The 21888-nt window shown below is 30.9% G+C and overlaps 1 protein-coding gene across 3 annotated transcripts in view; it reads left to right on the plus strand.

Annotated features, from left to right (window-relative positions):
- The first annotated feature begins 912 nt into the window (after positions 1–912).
- Positions 913–21888, plus strand: part of LOC107451713 (multiple inositol polyphosphate phosphatase 1) — a 34050-nt gene continuing 13074 nt past the window's right edge. Inside the window, exons 1-2 of one of the 3 annotated variants that reach the window (XM_043053750.2) lie at positions 913–1427; positions 17956–18193. In XM_043053750.2, the coding sequence (XP_042909684.1) occupies positions 1398–1427; positions 17956–18193 (268 nt within the window). In that variant the 5' untranslated portion in view covers positions 913–1397. Of the gene's footprint in view, positions 1428–7539; positions 7674–14213; positions 14370–17955; positions 18194–21888 lie in introns of those variants that run through there. The other 2 variants (XM_071184270.1, XM_043053745.2) reach the window with 2 other exon arrangements.

A 21888-nucleotide genomic window follows, 5' to 3' on the forward strand; every position in this document is an offset into this window, starting at 1 on the left:
ATACTTTTATATTTGAATAAATAAAAAATGTACGAGAAAAAAAATTTAGTCTGAAGGCCCCAAAAATTTTAATGGCCTAGGGCCCCGCGTACGCTTAATCCGACCCTGGTAGAGAGCAACCCGGCACGAGTGGTCATTACCAGGACGGCCGGATCTCTACTTTAACAGAGCCACATTTACTTACACATATACACACATCCTCACATTCCTTTAACTCGCCCATTCCCAAACTGTAAGTACTGTAAATATTCATTAGTGTTGATTTTCTCATTGTACTTTAATTTTACCGTTTTCTTGTACTTTTTATTATTTTAATTTTGTTATTACCTAATAATGGCAAACTGCCATTTTTTTCTCTCTCACGAACTCCAATTTGCTCCTCGAACTTCATTTTTGTCATGTATGTTTCTTAGTCTAAATTTAGGATGAATGGGAAAAGGTTGTTGTTGTTAATTTACGTCGCACTAGAGCTGCACAATGGGCTACTTGGGAAAAGGGCAGTAAAGCCTCAGACGCCCAGTTCCACTACAACGAACGAACGAATGTTCTAGCATAACTGAAAAGGCTTCGAAGCGTGGAAGTAGCTTGATTCTAGCCCAGCTGTAACTTTAGTTGATATTTGCGTGTTCAAATGCACACGCAGGGTTGTGTGCTCAATGCAAAGAACGGTATTTAAGCCATTTATGAGCTGAAGAACATATTGCATAAATTAGAGAAGGGCAGCAACCACGATACATCCATGATTTACATCGGTACTCGAACCCTCTACTTCCAAACTTTATAACCTTTGGCGGAAGGACAACTTTAGATGTATCTTTGTGCTATCCTTCCCTAATTTGTTATTCGTTTGTTTGACAAGGGTTTATAAGTTGTAATTTGTGTTGAGCACACAAGCCCGCTTATGTAAGTAAATAAATAAATAAATTTAACTAAAAGTTGTAAGAAATTACCAACAAAAAGTTTAAAAAAAAGAACACCTATTCAATTGTTTCACTCTTTGTGTGAGAAATGAACTGAATGTTCAGAGAAAAGAATTGAGGAAGTTTGTTTTGAATGGGCTTTGTCCCCTATTTCAAAAATCTTTTTCACATCTTTGTAAAAATCACCTGCCTCCTGATTGTTTTCCGGTATTCTGAAAACGTGGTCTTTCATTGTAACTATAGAATGAAACTCTAATGTTCCGAAGCAAATAGCTACGTTTCCCTGAAGTTTATAAAAAATATGATCGATAGAGCAATTCTAACAATAGATATTTTTCTGATACTGTTGATTAACAGGTCGAGTGCTACGGTTTTCGCAGTTTTAACTTGAAAGATTATCACGGTGGTTGCGATTTCATTCCATTATTTGTTCTTTTTTTATTCCTATATCGACGGTGTTAACATTTCGCTGATAAGATGCCTAAAGGAAATTGGATCCGATGGCAGGTAAGAAAACTTCAGATAATCTTGACTAGAAAATATTGATCGAAGCTATATTTGGATATCTCATTATAGAGCCCTTCCTCTTCTAAAGATCTCCTAAACTGGAATAAATATATCTATGCTTACTTAGAATTATGCTTACTCTTTTTTCATATTCTTACGCTTTACGGGAATAGTAGATTTTAGAATTATATTGTATCGTAGAAGAGTTTATTAATAAAGTCCGGTTTTTAGATAATATTTGGATTTTTTTACTTTTTCAATTTTTTATTTTATGCATGTTTTTAAGAATTCTTAAGAAAAGTTTTTGAGATTTTAATTATTATTATTTTTTGTAGATAATTTTTTTTGTATTTCTTAATTTTTTTTATGCAAAAATTTGTTTTACTTTTGCCTTTAACATTGTAATTTTTTCTTTACATATGGTTCATTTTCAGAAAAAACAAGCATTTCTTTCTTTTATTTATGACAAAAATTTAAATTTTAAAAAGCAATATAAATGGTTCATAAACTTTAATAAAACACACTGAATGCATTAAAATTGTAAATTTAGTTTTAAAATAAAGTCCGGTTTTAGATAACTTTTGGATTTTTTTTACTTCTTCAGTTTTTCTTTTAAAATTTAAGAACAATGGTTGAGATTTTGAGGTATTTTTTTAATTTTAAATTATTTTTCTTCACATTCCAAAGCAACCTTAAAGTATTTTCTTGCAGATAATTTTTATAGTATTAATTTTTCGTATATAATTTTTTTACTTTATTTTTGCCTTTAATACTGCAACTCTTTTTCTTTGCGTATGGTTCATTCTCAGAAAAAGCATGCATTTATTTCCTATGATTTTAACAACAAAAATTTAAGTTTCAAAAAAACATATAAATAGTTTATAAACTTTAACAAAGCTTATTGAATACATTAAAATTGTAAATTTAGTAAAATAATATTGAATTTTTTGTTCGAAATTGCTACATGTGTAGTCAAGTTTGCTGACAGCCACTCTTCACTGTTTTTTAGCTTAGTAAAAAATTCAAAAATATAAGTATTTAAAAAACATTAAATAATCTCAACAAATAACATATTTGATTGAGAATGTATTGAAAATAATGGAATCAAAATATAAACCTATTAACTTCAATATACTGTTAATTTCGAATTAAATACCTGTTCCCTGAGTAAGAGGTCACGTTTGTGGGCAGAAACATAAGTGGAGGATATTTTGTTTAGAGTTACTATGATAAGAGTAAACTTTGTATTTTGATATATTTACTTTTCAGGATTATTTATATATTTTAAGGATTACTTATGTATATTACTTATATATTTATTTTTAAGGATTATATTTTAAGGATTTTGTAATTTACTTTTTTTATATGTAGTGATTAATGCATTATTTGGATAGAGCTCATAAAATTCATATAATTAGTTAGACGAGATAATTATAAATGTAAGTACGAAAAATTTGTTTGACTATTTTCCTTCAGAAATTAATCTGAAATGCATCGGTATCTTAAAAGTAAAAATTAGGGGTTTCGTCATATCTATAGCACGATCCTCATGTGTGACACTTTCCGACTGGCTAGAGTACTCAAATTTTAACTGGAAAGGTCTGTAGTGAGTAGTTTCAAACGTTTTGCGACCATTATGAAGAAATTTATTACCAAATTAAATAACCTTCAATTGAAATTTCCACTATTTACCGGTCATTTATGCTTCTCAAATTTCAACTTGAACATTACACTTGGTGGTTTCGTCTGAGGACATCGTTTATTTTTTTTAAAAATAACTATGCTGATTTATGCATACGATCTGAAAATATATAACAATTTCATTAAATAAGTTCAGATCTCTTTTAAAAATAAATATAAACGTAATTCAAAAATTTGTGGAGGAGAGATGTTGATTGAATCAAAGGCCTCTGGGGTTGTAGTCGAATGCTCTAACCATCAGAGAAAAGGGTGTACACACCAGTCCAGGGGGAGTCAGAAAGTTTTTTTAATGTATAATGGTCGCCACACACTCCCCTCCAGTGAACGAGAAGTCTGACTCGTTGTCAGTCGAGAGGCCGTAAGTGAAATCACCATTCCAGTGCAGTTGGGGCCTTTTTAAAGGCTCCGTCGTAATATGAATTGCTTTTTTGCGAATAATATGCTATTTTTATAATTGCTGTGCATTTACAACTGTTACTCATGACTGTTATTTTAAGTTTTGCCTACCTAAAATCAGAGCTGTTATTGCTTAGTTAAAAATGGCGCAAAACGTCAATATGGAGAAAAGTGTTAATTGAAAGTGCTGAAAATGAAAATTACTTAGGCTCGTAAAAATTTGCAAAAATTGAGAATGCGACGGTGATTTTGATAATTTTTATTTAGGTGGAGAAATGTCAAATTGGCGATTTTTAAAAAAATTTCTATAACTTCTAAAATATTTAAGTTATTTGTCTGTTCTAAAGACCTGATAATTCTTCAAGGCAAGATTATATATATAGTTTAAAATCATCGCATTGCTTCAAGTGTAAGGCACTTAAGCTATGGCTTTTTTATTTTCCTTGGCGGCAGAGCTTCGAAAATCAGCGCTAAAGTTTTGGACTCAGAAGATTTGTTTGTCGAATCAAGATGGCACCATGGAAGAAGATGATGTAGTAGTGTGCTGCCATCTGTTAAGGAAGGAGATAGTTGCGTCGCGCATTCGAGCGTCTGTAGTGACATATATGGAGGACAGTGTGCGAGAGATGTTTGTTGATTGCCGGCAGGATCCAAATTAAGGGTCTTTGGGGGTCGTAGTCGGATGCTTTAACTTCCATAGAAAAGAGTGGCATAGGAAGCTTATATATATGTATATGTGTATGTATATGAGTATGTATATGTGTATGTGTATGTGTATATCTTACACGGCGACAAAAAAAGCCTCATTACAACTCCCCGAATGGCAAGGCTAGAAAATCGACCAATGATTGCCGCTAAAAATATCACATGCCAAATCTAGATGAGGTGGCTCAATATATAGCGCTTTTATAAAAGGGAACTGAAATAAACAGAGAGAGCATTCTCACCAAAGGTGATCTCTTCCGAAATTCACCCTATTAGCTCCGGCAATCTCATACTATTAAGCTAGGCAGAAGTGAGTAGTCTTAGTCGATAAATCTCTATCTTAGTATTTTGTCGAAAGCGCTTTTTCTCACGAATTTATGTATGACGATTTCTGATTTATATCACGAATTTATTTGTTTTATTATTGTTATTAGTTATTCATTGAAAAATGAGTCTCAGTCTTACTGTTACGCTTTAAGATTTTATACCATAGCACATTTCTAATAGGTTTAACGAATTACATGTCATTTATTTGAATTCAAAGTATTTACTAAAAAGATGTAATTTTTTTTTTAAAAAAAAAGTTGTTATACGGATTTGAATGATTGTTTTGAATACTTAGAATATTGTGCATTTGCAATGTACCTAAGTTAGTAGCGAGCGAAGCAAACCATATGAGATTGCGTAGCAATTTTCGGTGGTTGGCCGGCGTTAGCGAGCAGGGGGCGCAGCCCACTAGTGTATATATATAGATATAGATAGATAGATATAGAATAGATAGATAGATATAGATATAGATAGATATAGATAGATAGATATAGATAGATAGATAGATATAGATAGATAGATATAGATAGATAGATATAGATAGATATAGATAGATAGATAGATATAGATAGATATAGATAGATATATCTATCTATCTATATATATATATATATATTAGTGGCTGTCGTATGGTGCCGTGTTAAGCTTATATATAGTGGCTGCCTCAAATTTAAAAAACAAATCAGTAGAGAAATTCCTGTTTTTCAGAGAATGACCAATATATTTCGCCACTAAATTTCTTAAAAATCTTACGCTTGTAACCGTTCGTCTCAGAAACTAAATTTCCGACAAGCTCTTATTTAGTTTATTGAAAACACGTTAACTAGAACTCATGTAACAGTAAAAAAGAAATACTCATAACATAAAAATGAACAAAAGATTATACTTAAAATGAAATGGAACATTAACTGTTCTGAAAGACATAGACAACCTTTCATTTCAGCTACCGGAAATAGTTTAAAAATAATGTCGCTGGATGACATTCGGCAACTAGTTCAGTTTAGAGTGGTTGCTATGGTGATTTGTTCTGTAAATAGATCTATAACATGTTTATATTTAATTTTTAGAGGGATTTTACCTTATGTATTGACATTATTGTAACGGTTCAGATCGTGTACAAAAACTAAAATTTTTAAACATAAGTTAAATGATGCCTACAGACGTTGAAACCATGTATACACACACATTTTTGCTTTAAGCAGCCAGGAAATTATTAAAACTTGTATATTTCACCAGCTCAAAGCTTCTGCTGAAATTAGAACATTCTTCCTTTTGAAAAATTGTTAATATTTTGATTGACGATGTATTTTGTTATATTTTGTTATTTCATTTAATAATTATGAAGAAAATTTTGAATTTTAAGGATACACATTTTTACATCATTTTAAACTATATAATTTTAAAATACAAAATTTGAACGAAATTGAGCAAATTGTCCTTGGAGGATAAAAAAATTTAAAAATGTGACTTTTTTGAAATTTTATAATTTGAAAGCCATTTGCCTAACTTCATTCAAATTGTGTATTTTGTCATTTAAAATTATGCAGAATATTTTGTTATTTAGAAGAATATGTTATTAAGAATTATGCCATTAAGAATGTAGTTATAGTATTATTAAGAAAAAATTATATAGAGTTCATAGTTGTAGTCAGATTTTTCGGCCATTACTAAATTAAATGATAAAAAATAATAAATAGTTATAACTTTTATTTAAAATCTTTGGAAAAACGAATTTTAAAACGCGTGCAAAAATGTCTTGACTTTCATAAAAAAGTTCCCATGATATGACGAAATACGTAAAGTGAAATTAACATAAATTACCACTCGTCCCATTAAACTATTAAGGCCACTTTTTCCAGATTGAGGTTACCCATTGTATTTTGAAAGTCAAGAATATAATTCCGCCAAAAAAAAGTTTATTTGGAGAAAGAAGGTTTCTATGTCTGATTCTGTAACTTAAGCAATAGTAAGCACTATTGCTTAATTCGTATAATTGATATACTTAATTCGTATATTTCGTATATTCGTATTGCTTAATTCGTATATTTGACAGTGACACCGGTGATGAGGCGCCTAAACATAAGAACTAACGATGATTTAAATTATGTGTCAGTCGCCAAGTGATCGCCATAAGTCTAGAACAAATACGGGTGCCGCAGTGGACTGATCGTAAAGACACGGTTCCCAGTAGAACATCGAAGTCAAGTATCACTGGCTGCAGTCAGTAAGAGGGTGGGTGACCACTTTGATCAGCCTGCGTAGGGACCGAAGGTGCGCGGTATCTGTATTCGTTAAACTGTTCCATCGTAAAGTACTAGACTTCGCGCAGGTCGTCGGGCTACCGAAGCAGGGGAGCCATCCTCTCTGCAGAGGATCAAAATTGCGATGGCATGTCTTAGGATCATCCTCGGGGATGTTTCCCAGACCGTCGCCAATAGCCCCCATTGTGCAGCTCTAGTGTGACGTAAATAAAGTACCAACCTACCTTAACAAATATAGAATTATTTGGAACATTTTTTAATATTCCAAAATGAGTTAATTCCATGCTTGTTTTTTTTATTTTTTCCCCTCATTTTAGAAATAAACCTTGTAATATTTTCAATATTTTAAGAAATACTTAAAAAAAGGTCTTACAATATTAATATCTACATATTCTTTCTTTTAAAACTTCAAGTCATTTTTTTTTTCAATTTTGAAAAAAGTAACCACATGTTTTAAAAAGTGGCCTTTAAAAATTTACATCTAGCCCCCCTGGCCTGAAGAAGAATTTTCTAATATTGTTCTATAACATTTGTGATCAATCCTTTGATCCAGATAAGAAAAAAGTTAGCAGTAAATTAATGTAGCTATAAGTCCTCAATGAAATAATTTACTATAAAAGTACCTATTGTTTTATTACAATTCGTTTGATCATATTGTAATTTTGCTATAAAAATGTTCGTATTAGCCTATTATTTAAAAAAGGTTTGTTCAGCGGTCAGAAATACGTAATAAAAAAAGTTCCTTTCAGATATGAGGTCTTTTTGAATTATGCAATGAAATCGTACAGATCTATGCATTTCGTAATGTGTTTAAAAATGTATGTTTAGAATGGTGTACATAACTGTACGGACACAGGTAGGGAAATAACTTCGATTTTCTTGGCATTTCATTCGATATTATTTGACTATTTATATTCTTGATGTTACAAAATTTTTCTTATTGATTCTTTTTGTTGTAAAATAATTTTTCTTGATGTTATACGATCTGGTTCATATATGACATTATTTAGCAAAAATATTAATTTCTTTAAATATTACTTTTAATATTTTGAAAGTTCATTACCCTCGGTTAAACATATGAATCAAGAAAACATTTTAAGAACTGACTCAAATAAAATTTAATTATTAATATGTATAAATAATTACTGGCTGAACTATCTTCTAAATATGTCTAAATTGAATTTTACATTTGCACAACTTTCATCTATTATAGTTACGGAATAATTTGTAACCGTAAAAGTATGCTATATTTTATTTTTAAGCAATAAATTTAATTGGGTATAATATAAAAAAACACAACTACTTCCACTTCGAAAATTTTAGTAGGAATAACATATACTATCGTGCAATGCTAAATGAATGGAAGATAGTGGTTGTTGTTTAATATTTTACATGCGCTAATTTAATTTGATTTGAAAACATTGATTTTTTTTTAAAATATGGATTCTACAGAGTGATGTTCGTTAAGTTTAATTGGTTTGATGTCTCACATTGTCAGAAGAGAAAAAAAAAACTTTTAATTTAATTAATAAACTGAGTTTTAAATATGTTTGCTAAAAATATTAAGTTACTTAGATGAAACAACAAAATCAGTTATTACAAAACGAACTTTTCTATTTAATACAATATAATCTGGCGAGCAGCTATTTAAAAGATCGAACATTCCGTTTGTTTATCTGTGGCTTGATGTCAGGCTCGCAGAAAATGCCGTTCACTGGTTAAATTTAGTAGGAATAACACAACCTGTGACGTAGGCGATAGTATACCCAATTGTTTTTTATTCGTGGAACAACACAAAAACTAATTTGAAGTTCTCTTTTTTTATTATCAGGTACCACTCAAACTGAATACGAGTTCCATAACCCCGAGGACACGCAATGACCTTTCTGTCTTATTTTCTTTTCTGTTTACTATTTCTTTCAATCAATTTACTATTTCTTTCTTTTGTTAGTTAGTTCGCCATTTTTGACGCAATAGCCAGGAAAGGCTATATCGCTCCTAACACTAGGTTGATATAAGAATTCTAATTTTAAATTAAGGTAAGATAACCAGCGCCTTTAAGATAATCAACTAGGTTTATGTGTGGATAGTCACCAATTAAAATTGATAAGTTAGGATAATCGTAATTGAAATATCGACGTCTCATGAGTTTTGAATCAGTACAATGTGTTAGAATGTGTTTAATGGTCAGTGGTTCTCTGCAACTAGCGCCAACTGGCGCTATTTCATTCAGTAAAAGATGTTTATGCGTTAAAACTTGTAAGTTCAATGCGTAATCTGTTTGTGGTGGACTTGCCTCACCGAAATGGTAGTTGAGGCCAAAGCGCACCATCTTTACCTCAACCAACATGTCTTGTTTCCTGGTAGCTTACCAGTGGTGATGGTGGTTTTTACAATTTATCTCGTCTGAATTTCTTAATGTAACTTACTTAACCATTCTTTTTTTAAATAATTGTTAATGTTATTAAACCTAGTCATTAATTCTTCCCCATTTTTCAGATGATTTGCTTTTATAATTATTCTAAAAAGAATATATTTCTTGCATTTCTCCGATGAAGTCAATTCAGCCATACTGTTAATTAGAACTTCAATTTTTCTTGAGCTATTTAGGTTTTTAAAAGTTTGGTTTTATGGTTTTATAAATGGTTTCATTTCATGTAACTTATTATTGGTTTCTGTGTTATATTATGTTTGTTAGTGAGAATTTAAAGGTATTTGTAATTGATATTTTAATATTTCGGAAAACTGGTTTGTTTCTTTAGATAAAGTTAAACAAATTGATTTGTAAGGTAGCAAACGTCAAAATGTTTATCTTTTAAATAATTGATAAAACAAAATGGCCTGCAGTTTTCTGTTACAACAATGCGAAATGCTAAACCACTGAGAAAAATTCGCTTGTGAACGCCTCTCCTGAACGGAGTAGCTAAAATTTTTTAACGTTTTAACAAACAGACACACAAACGTTTCCTTTTATCAGGGCTCGAAAAAACTCTGAAATTTTACCCGTCCCCGAGGACGGCTTGTCCAACAATGTACCCGTCCTCCTTTGAAACTAACCCGTAGTTTCTAAATAAATAAAAATATAATTTTCTTTTATTTATTACAAACATTTATGTAAATTGCACAATGAATTAGTAGTTACTAGGATTACTACGATTACATTATACAGTAATAAAAGAAATACTAGGTTACTAATAGTAACCTAGTAATTCTTTTATGAAATAATTTAAATGACAAAGGCAAAGTTATCTGGAATGTCAATTTATCCGAGGGTGCTGCGTTTTTTTAATTAATCAGATATGACGTTTGCCAGTTCCACAATTAAGCCTATGATTTACAGAGGTTTCTGCACAGAAATCTGAAAAGGGTTTTCCATTTAGGTAGATGTTCATAATTGCGTTTAAGGCTTCTTGTTTAAGTCTAGTACGTGATGTGTGTGTGTTTTTTTTTTAAATTCATTGCTCAAAAGCCCCTTTTAACCTATGCAGTACTCCCAGACAGAGAAAACACCAATTCTAATAACAAAAATTGAAAATGTATCATAACATTAAGGGGAAAATGGCCTTCCGTGCGGATGTCGGATTCGAGAAATTCGTTGTCCGTGGTGAATTTTTGACCGCCGAGGACGGGCTGTTTTTCGAGCCCTGCCTTTTATCTTTATACTATATATATTTTATACTATATATATTTTATACTATATATATTATATATACTATGTATATTCCGGCGTATAACGCGTCCTTTTAATATAAAAAATAACATTGGAATTTATGGGTGCGCGGTATACGCCGAATATAAAAAATTATAGATTAAAAAAATTTAAATATAGAAAAATACTTTTATTTTAAAGAAATAACATACCTTTACCTATATACTTTATTGATTTTCGTTATTACATAATGTGGGGAACAACATTCTTGCACACAACTGCACTGCTGAATACAACAATTTCTTTTCTCAGAATCACATTACTCTTTCAACTCTACCCTCACATACATGTTAAATTCAGTTCTTTTATTTTTGCAAAAGATAGGGAAAAAAACTTTTTATTTACGATCTTGAAAGACGAGATATTGCACAGGTACAATCCAAATTTTCGTGCGCGTTATACGAAGAGTATATCTTAAAATTTAAAAAGTATTAGAAAATATGGGTGCGCGTTATACGCCGGGGCGCGTTATGCGCCGGAATATACGGTAGTTGAATACCCGTCCTTCGTACAGGATTTAAAAAAAAGAGAAGTAAACAATCGATACACCAGTACTAAGCAATACTACAAAATAAAAATCAAACACAAAAATGAAAAAAAAAAAAAAATACTAATACTAACACAATTGATAAAGTTAAAATAATACCAATTTTTATTTTTTACAATTTTTCACCCTTCCAGATGGTTTCTCGTTAAAAGAATAAGCAAAACATATTTTTAGCATGATGCTGTTACTCGGAGCCAGTTCATAATCCCGAAAATTTCACCAAAATCCATCGATTTTGTCCGGTACTTATCTCTTTCAGAGAGCAACCTATTACCGTAATGCCTATAGGAGGTACCTTGATATCAGTTTATTTGGTACTTACTTAAACAACATCAATTACCATACTACCAGCATACATACTACTATTACAAAAATTAATTAAGCATCATTAGTGTCAATGAAAGTGTAAAGAAGTTCTACGGTCCCCTTAAGCAAATAAGTACCTTTAATCCATTAATTTTGCTTTTTTAGTGCTTAACTTACATTTTATTTCCAATTGTTGTTGATTGAGTCATGGTGGCTAAGGGGATAAAGCGTTCGGCTTCCAATGAGGTGACCCCAGGTTCGAAGCCCAGCGATGGCTGGTGTACGACTTCCGCACCCAGCTCGCATCGACAACAGTGCTGCCGTAAACGGATCATGGGTTAGAGTCCCCTTGACGTCAGGCCAACCGTGTGAGGTCTTCGTGGTTTTTCTCTCCATGTAACGCAAATGTGGGTTAGTTTCATCAAAAAGTCCTCAGAAGGTAAATTTCTCTCATTACTTGATCTTCAAATGGCTGGTCGATACGATTCCGCACCCCTCTCGCATCAACCATAGTGCTGAAGTAAAATATCCTCAGTGGTAGACGGATCATGGGTTAGAGTCCCCTTGCCGTCAGGATAACCGTGGGAGGTCTTGTTTTACCTCTACTTGTAACTCAAAGGCGGGTTAGTTCCTATTAAAAGTCCTCCACGAAGGCAAATTTCTCCCAATCCAACCAAGAGCTCCCTTGTCTTCTGAGATCTGAGTTCAAAATTACAAAGCTACGGAGTTGCACATTAGCAGTCGTAAACCCGAAATTGCTGTTCAACAACGGTTATAAAATAAAATAAAAATTATCGTTGATTTAAAATTATTTAGTTTTGTAAAAACACAGATTGAAAGTCCGCCAACGCTACTACGTTTATCATTGAGTTTTTCTGACATAAAGAATAAAAAACAATTAAATAATAAAGACCGTGCAATATGCTCCTTTTTTGATTAAACAGTGTTACTATATAACAAATACCACTGATTATCATTAAAATATTTTAAAAGACAGAATCGTCGGCAGTTATATCAATGGCTAGTTCTAAACTGATTCCGCTTTTTTAACGTCTCTCCCGAACCATCCAACTAAAGATTTTGAACGATTTTAAGAATAGGGGACTATAATTGCCCCTTTCAGCCACTGTTCGAATTTTAGAACGTTAGCACAAACGATTCTGGAGTTGTNGGTATTTAACATTAGGAAAATATGTTGGAAAATGTGTTTTGTGTTACTAAGTTTACTGATGAAAATATTTATTGTTCATAGCACCAATTTTGAGATGAAAATTATCATATTTGCCCCCAACATAACTAAATATGCGTGCGACCCTTCGTTAATCAACCTGATGTGCAAGTGGCCCTTCACTCAAAAAGGTTGTGCACTCCTACCTTAAGCAAATAAGTACCTTTAATCTATTAATTTTGCTTTTTTAGAGCTTGGCTTACATTTTATTTCCAATTGTTTTTATTGAGTTGTGGTGGCTTAGGGGATAGAGAGTTCGCCTTCTAATAAGGTGACCCCGCGGGTTCGAATTCCAGCGATGGCTGGTCGGTACGAATTCCGCACCCGACTCGCACCGACCACAGTGCTAACCTAAAATATCATCAGTGGTAGACGGATCATGGGTTAGAGTCCCCTTGATTTCAGGCCAACCATGGGGGGTTTTAGTGGTTTTTCTTTCCATATAACGCAAATGCGGGTTAGTTCCATCAAAAAGTCCTCTGAAGGCAAATTCCTCTCATTACTTGATCCAGGAGTTCCCTTGTCTTCCGAACTGGGTTAAAATTACAAGGCTACGGAGTTGAACATTAGTAGTCGTAAGTCCGAAATTGGGCCTGCTGTTCAACGACTATTATAAAATTTTTCAAAAATTTTTTCGTTGATTTAAAATTATTTAGTTTTATAAAAACACAGATTAAAAGTTCGCCTATTCTACCACGTTAACGTTGATCATTAAGTTTAACTGACATAAGGAATAAAAAGTAATTCAACATTAAAGACCGAGCAATATGCTCTTTTTTTTTATTAAAGAGTGCTACTACCTAGCAAATAACACTGATTATAATTAAAATATTTTAAAAGACAGAATCGTCTGCAGTTTAGTTTATATCAATGGCTAATTCTACACCAAATCCCGCTTTTCTAACGTCTCTCCCGAACCATCAAATTGAAAATTTTGAACGATTTTAGAGTTCGGGGGCTGTAATGGCCCCTTTCAGCCACTGTTCGAATTTTGAAACGTTAGCACAAACGATTCTGGAGTTGTTAAGACAGAGACACGTACTCTTCATTTTATTATTGTAGGTAGATGAATATACATTTTATTTCGAATTTAAGTATATTTTTAGCGGTACACATAATATCATTATTATATCAATTTTTTAAAATATATTAGTTAATATATTATTATATCAATTTGTTAAAATAAAATTACATATATACGCATTCAGACGTGAGTATAAACAAAGAAAGAAGCCGCATAAAAGCTGAGTTACATCATCAATATTTTAGTGCTAATATTGCACTTTCGATAGTTTCTGACGTTTGTAACCACGCCAAATTAAGCTTAAAAAGCTGATACTACCCACGAATTAAAAAAATAAACTTGTTTCCACCTACAACGTTTTACGAAGTATTGATCCGATAACAAAAAAATAATGAATTTCTCTTAAAAGCCTTTCGTTGTTTGTAAATTAAAGTGACAAATTGAAGTGAACACAAAATACATCTTTTATTCATTTGTGAGCGTCTGACAACACAAATTAAATAATACAAAAGGGAAAGAATAAATTGATAACGAACGCTCTCATCGAGATGTCGTAGGCGAAATAGGCAATTATATTCTCATTGTGAATAACTCACTCATTCTTTTTAACTGAGTTAAGCGTGCGGAGTTCTCAAATACAGCAGGTTTCTACCAGCTTTATGTCATCAGAATTGAGAGACATTTTTTGGAAATATGAATCGAAACGCGAAGTTTACGCTCATTGGTGTGATCGTAATTGTATGTATAACACATTTTTTTTATTTATTTTTTATTTATGTAGGTAATATTTGATTTTATAATCGGCATTATCGCACGCTAAGTACCGTTTTATTTGCTTAGTTTTAACTAATTCGTAATTATAAAATAAAAATAAAATTTATCGTTGATTTAAAATTATTTAGTTTTATAAAAACACAGATTGAAAAATCCGCCTACATTAAAAATGTCATTATATTTTGTAAAATGTAATTACACCTAAACATGTAATTATATTTTGGGAATAACTCTTAAGCTTGATGACTCAATATTTTTTGATTTCGAATTATGGTGAGGTTTGAAATACTGTTATCAATAACTATCCAAGTGGCACCTAGCGGTAGATATTAGAACTAAACATCCGTGACTACAAAATATTATTGTTTTCAAAACTGGTTATGAGCTATTGAGTTTAAGAAGTTTATAAATGATTTGTTTCCTTTGTTCGGTATTTATAACATAGTTATTAAAAAATAAGTAAAAATTTTTAGCTAATATTATTCTATTTCGATTAGAAATTTTTCTTTCTTTTTAAAACTAATTTGTTTTCAACAGTACTGTCATAGTATAGTGTAATTCGCAATATTAATTAAATAACTTTCAGAGATTTTATGGGAACTTATTAATCGACGTAAAATATTAACAGAATCATTAATATTATTAATAGTCGTGTTAAGACAGAAAACGTGATTTTATTCCCTCCATGTGAACAAACGGAGAATTTTACGAACGCAATTACCTTATTTATTCAGTAACTAATGAATAAACTTGAATATTTTTTTGTTTAATCTTTTTTCCAAAGTTACTTAAGAATTTAGTTACCAAATTTTGATGTAGTGACTATTTGTAAAACTTTACAAAGTTCAAATTAAAAACAATATTTTTCATCCTTATAATTTAAAATTAAAATTGTTCAAAAGAAATTTCAATGGAAATATTAATCCAATTAAAAAATATTAATTAGTTTTTGAATGAATAAGGAAATAGTGTTTATATAATTTTCCGCAGGTTAACATAGAAGAATAAAAATACCTATACTGTCTAAAATAGATCTTTAATAGTAAAATTAAATCAAACAAATATGTTATACTTGTTGTTATTATTAATTGTTAATTCCTTTATTGAAGCAGTTCCAACTGTATAAGGTGTTCCCCAAAAACTACCCTCAATAACTATTTTTAGAATCTTTATCAAAATTGAAAATAAAAAGTATACACATTGTTAACAAATACTAGTTGGAGGTAGCTAATAAATATTTAAACCGTGAAAAAGCAACGCTGCTGAAATCTGACAAATCACTGTGCAAGAAGGCGATATGATAAACAATAAAACAGGTTTGATTTTGGTAGAAAACAGACAGGAATTGAAAGGTGATTATTCAAAACAACTTTAAGTTTCAATTTAACCTGTTTTGATATTTGTTACATTTGTCTTGCTGTACTGTGATTTGTCTAATTCTTTTTTTCTAATGGCTTAAATATTAATTTGCGAACTCCGATATGTAAGCATTTTTTGCTTTCTATTTTTGATAAGGATTACAAAAAATGCATATTAAGGGCGGTCCTAACACCGGGATACCCGTGTTTATGTTGTAAAAGCGTCAAGGTAGACTTTACAATCTACCTGGGGTTGTTTCTTTCATCTCTAGAAACAAAGGTATTTACTACGAAGTTTCATAAATAAAAATATGAAGTGGAAGATAAAAATAGCTTTTTATAGAATGAGTACATGCTAAAAGACATTTACCAGAATATTTCGAGTACATGAATTAAAATTAAAATTGTTATCTAAAAATGATAAAGATCGTCTTATTCTCTGGAATGTTTCAAAAGTTATTTGGTAAATAACTAAAACATAAATATTCGCATAATTGCGTCTCTTTCAAATTAAGCACAATCAAAATATTTNTACCGTAGGTAAGGTTTCTTCATGTAAGACGTTCAAATTTTTTATGCACTTATGCAAGATGGACAAATACCATAAATATTCGCATAATTGCGTCTCTTTCAAATAAGATACAATCAAAATATTTTATTATGTATTTATGTAAATTATATTTATTGAAATATTTGCTTAGTTATTATTGCGTTATATTTTAATTTATCGTTGATAATCCTTCACAAAAAACCTTTCAGCTCACTTAGGTAAAGGTAGTAGACCCGGTAGGAATCTATAAAAGTTTACAGGAAGAAACTTTTCCGCCAACCTTACCGTTGGTTTCGGTATCAATTTTTCTTTTAGAGGTGTAATTGATCTAATTTATGACATCTTTTATTCTTAAAAATTTTCAGTACCTTCAATAATATTAAAATAATATGAAAAATATAAAGAAAAAATATAAAGAATACTATAAAGAAAAAAAACTTTTCATATTGGCAATTTGTTCACAAAATGCAGATAAAATTTGCTTATTTCAGGAATTTAAAAAAAAACAAACTAATAAAGACTTGTGTTATGAAATATATTGAAGATTTTAAACATTTCTAATTTACTTGATTAATGCTATTGACTTTTAATCTGAATTGGTACTTAATATCTTTGTCACTGTCTTAATTGCATCAGAGCGAGAAATAGGTCTGTTAGAAATATTCTGAAATAATTAGAATATTTAAGAATATAAAGAAATATTTAATTTTGCTATGCAATCTGTAATTTCATTTCCTGATGTTCCAACATGTCCAGGAAACCGAGGTAACAGAATTCTAAACCCTTTATCATTGAGATCTAAAAATATTTTTCCTATTTATATTATTTCCTATTTCACGATTTATGTTATCGTGATATATTATGTTATGTTGTTATGTTATGTAAGGTGTTATGTTATCGTAATATAAATCGTGAAATGCAGTTCGATGATACGGTTTTTCAGAGCTTCTAATCAGCTTCTAGAATCTGAATATATCATCCAATTCCCGATGATTTTGCTAAATCGATGGCAAGACATTCAGGCGTAAAAAGGGCACTTCCATAGTGGAGTGTCTAGTAGCTGAATATAACTTCAACAAAGAACATCAAATATTTCTGAAATAATGATTTAAATAAGATATTAATAAATAATTTATATAAAATTAACATAATATTTTTAAATTTTTTTTAACAAAGATTTTTCGTACTTTTTTTAGTAGTATCAATAATATTTTATTTACGTTGTACTAGAGGTGAGCAATGGGCTACTGGCGACGACCTGGAAAACATCCCAGAGGATGATCCGAAGACACTCCATCACTTTTATCTTCAGCAGAGGGGATAGTAGTCCGACGATCTGCGCTCGATGTCTAGCAATTTACGGTAGAGCAGTTTAAAGAGGGCCAATACCGCACACCTTCAGTCCCTTCACAGGCTGTGCAAAAGTGGTCACCCAGCGGCTTACTGACCTCCCTGAATGCTTGACTTCGTGTCTCACAATTAGTCCTCTGTTAATTTTTTTTTATACATATGAGAATCCCATTACATGATTTTTCTGCCCAATAAGAATACACTAATAACATTGAAAACGGTTTTAAGCTGTTATTTTTTTTATGTTTTATAGAGACATAATTAAACAATTTTCACAATTATTTTAATTTAGGGATTTTTTGTTGTCCTGGTGTATCTTCTGGGGCGGCATTTTTCTGAGTCCGATCCAAATCCTCCTGACACCTGTGGCAATAAAACGTGCGTGAATTTGGATGGCAATAAAACGTGCGTGAATTTGGATGGCAAGAAAACGTGCTACGCAGCTGATCCAACTCCTTACAGAAATTATGGCACTAAAGCATCTTATCCTGCTGTATACGAAGATTATACAACATCTTATGATTTAGAAGGTTAGTTATCTTGTTTTTTTTTAATATTTTAAAATACGATAAGTCTTCCTAATAGTTAAAATCTGAAGAAAAAAAAATTAACGCTTTTATTAAGCTTACATTTCTCAGGAACTAAATTTTTTTAAATTTTATCGTTTAAAATTGTTTACGAGATTTTTATTACCTCACTAAACAAAAAAAATGACAAAATAATAAATGACTGAAACAATGAACAGACGAAATCCATATTAAAGAATTTGTGTATGTACAGTTATGTAGAAATTAAAATACTTTTAAAACAAAATTTGCACTGATGCTTTCTCTTCCTATAAATGAAAACGCAAATGTTCCCGAAGGCAGCGGGGTCAGTGCGGGACCGTTAAGTAGTGAGTTCGTGTAGTGTAGGGGAATATAAAGAGGAAATCTCACAGCAGGGAATCCGTGAAAGATTTTTATTTCATTCCTTTAATATGTTTCTAAGATATCAATACCATAGATTCAGATCAATGGTGTTGAATGCAGCAGAATTAATGTGGAGTCGCGAAGGCGGAAGACAAGGTGGAACGGCGAAGATGAGAGTTCGTGATCGCCAACTGGTCGCCTCAGGCGGCTAGTAAGTAATAAAAGTTAAAATTTATAAAAGAGCAGCGAAGGCGTAGGGGATAGAACGTTCGCCTTCCAATGAGGTAAACCAGGTTCGAATCCCAGTGATGGCTGGTCGATACGAATCTGCATCTGAGTTGCATCGATCACAGTGCTGACGTGTAATATCCTCAGTAGAAAAAAATTTCCACGAAGGCAAATTTCTCCCAATACTTGATCCAAAAGTTGCCTTGTCTTCTGGATTGGGTTCAAAATTACAAGGCTACGGAGTTGAACATTAATAGTCGTTGAACAGCCGATCAAAAATTGGGTCGGCTGTTCAACGACGGTTATAAAATAAAAAAATTAAAAAATATAAACTCGTGTTTTATAAACAGGTACAAATATATTTAAATGAAGAAGAGTACAAGTAGTAAAAATAAAGTTAAATGGAACAAACGGACAAAATTATTAGAAATTAATTAACTATAAATACCTTTAAGATAGTGACTACCATTATTTAGAATGTCAAAAATCCCAAAAATGGATATATTTACTCAGACAAAAAAAGTTTTTCCGACTTAATTACCTAGACTATCTTTTGCGCTAATTAACAAGCATATTAGCCATTAGAAGCATTAAGATTTCTATCTTTATTATCTTCTTTTATTTAATACAAAACAAATGAAATAAAATAAAAATATGACCACCGAAGCCGACGTCTTCAGGGGGTACCGGCCCCGGTAGCCATTAAAAACAAAACCATTTCTATTTGAGGGAGAAGCAAAAGCTTAAAATATCTCCCTCAGCTTAAAGCTTAAAATATCTAAAATTCTCCTCACTTCTTTTATTTACTTATTTTTACAGACTACACAGAATATATAAATATGATGAACTTTAGTAACAATTAAAAAAATAAATAATCCAAGTGGTATGTAATATTTTTCCAAATTTCTGAAATAAATGAATTTTGAAAGCAATGATCGTAATTTTCATGCATATAAAATAGGATTCGTTTTTCCATAATATAAAAATATTTTTATTATTTTACGATTATTTAATTTCAATATAATTGATAATTTATGAATGGTTTTTGAGGTGCCATGTGTAATATTCTTAAAGCTAACAAGAAAGTATTATAAAAAACAACTATTATATCACGTTAGTTTATTTTATATTTCAACATTACAACGTTTTATTTATCCATTCTCAATCCTGCCGATTTTGAGCAACGACGTCACTTCAAAGATAACTCGAATTCGTAATAGGTTTCGAGTTGTTATATTTTAATTTTTATTTTGTATTTTTTTATTTTTTTTATCTCTCTCTCTAGTAAGGGTATCAGATAGTTTTTCAAGTAGGCTTGAAAAACGTCATTTGATTACGTATTTGACGAAATTGGAAATATTTGTTTTTCGAATATGTATTCAAGGAAACTGAAAGAATTGATTTATAGAAGTCTGGATGGTGACCACTGAGAATTATTTATGAGCTGATCTGATTACTTTATTAGGCTGAACCACGACATACAATCATCATGAATCGCATGATCAATGATTTTTTTTTCTTCTCGAACCTGTCAAAATTATAGGGACAACGACTCTTTGCCTTGCGCCTGTATACATTTTTGGTTAAATGTAAATACAATAAAATGATTATGATTAAGCATGTAAAACTCAGCACTATTTAGGTAGTTTTCTTGAAAATTACCCTAAGTGCAAGGCCGTTATATGGGGTTCTGTGAAAATTGGAGAATAGTATGAAAATTTGGCCTCAAAAGTTTTTATACACATTATGGCAAACTCAAACAACTGGACTTGTCAACTATCGCTTGACGCTTTTGTAACAGGGTGTAATTTATGTGTTTTTAACATCTGTAATTTCTACAACTGTTTTATTTATCATTTAAATTTTTTCAAATATTTCTTTGCCATATTTTTTTATTTTAATCATTCATATATTTTACCTTTAAATTTTACTTATCTAGTTATTATTAATTTTACTTGTTTGAATGGCACCTCCCATGCTGATATGCTCTTAACAAATCAAATGCGAGATAAAGAACTTATAACTTTTGCTTCGCTGTAGTAGAAAATCGTTTGCACGAAGCTATATTTATTTTTCTTTCATCAGTTTCTTTAAACGCGGACAGAAAGTCATATTTGTTACGATTTTTAGATATCATTTTTATTGGTTGTTAAATGATTATTGTTGTTAATAACTATTATTATTATTAATAAGAAAGTAAGCTAAGAGGAGACTGTTTCAAGAGTTGGCGATATTGATATACGTTCGCTTTGGAAGCTTAGCTTGGCATTCATTTGGCGAGCACTTAGATGTAAACTGGCTCTTTTCATATGGCTAATGGTTTTTTCTTGACTTGCAACATAGTATAGCGTCGCTTTCTCATTTTCTCTTACACGTATTCAACTAACCAGCTTTTATATCTTTCTGACAAAAGAAGAAATGGGAATTTCTTCTTTTGACACAGAAAATCATTTTTGAAGTTCTTTGAAAAGAAAAGAATCATAGGGAGAACGCTACAAATCTCTCAATAAAAAAAAACAAAAAAGAAAAAGAAAAAAAAATTGGTTGACTCCAAAGCACTAATTTGAAATTTTACTGCGATTAATTTTTTTCTTTTTGTAGAAAAAGTCAAAGTGTATAAAAAACGAAAATTTACAAAGTAATAAATTTAAACTTGATTCAAAAATTAAACTAAGTTAAACGTAAAAAAAAAATAGAAAAAATTCAAAATAAAAAATGATGTTTTTAAAAACCACGTTTTTGTAGTGGAGAATAATAAATAAAAATTTTTTTGAAAAACGAGAAACGTGGGGCGCATGAAATACATAACAGTAATGTTATATTAGTGTGTGTATGTGTGCTCATGAGAATATGTGTATGTATATCTGAAATTGTATCTGAATGTGGATGTGGAATATGTTTGTGTATATGCATATGTATGTGGATGTATATGTGTCTGTGCATGTGTATGAGTAAGAAAATGTGTATATGTATGTGTATGTGTACTGTTATGTATTTCATGCGCCCCACGTTTTTCGTTTTTCAATTTTTTTCTTAATTATTATTCTCCACTACTAAAACGTGGTTTTTAAAAATATTACTTTTTA

The sequence above is a fragment of the Parasteatoda tepidariorum genome, chromosome 8 (genome assembly GCF_043381705.1).
Source record: "Parasteatoda tepidariorum isolate YZ-2023 chromosome 8, CAS_Ptep_4.0, whole genome shotgun sequence".
NCBI lineage: Eukaryota > Metazoa > Arthropoda > Arachnida > Araneae > Theridiidae > Parasteatoda > Parasteatoda tepidariorum.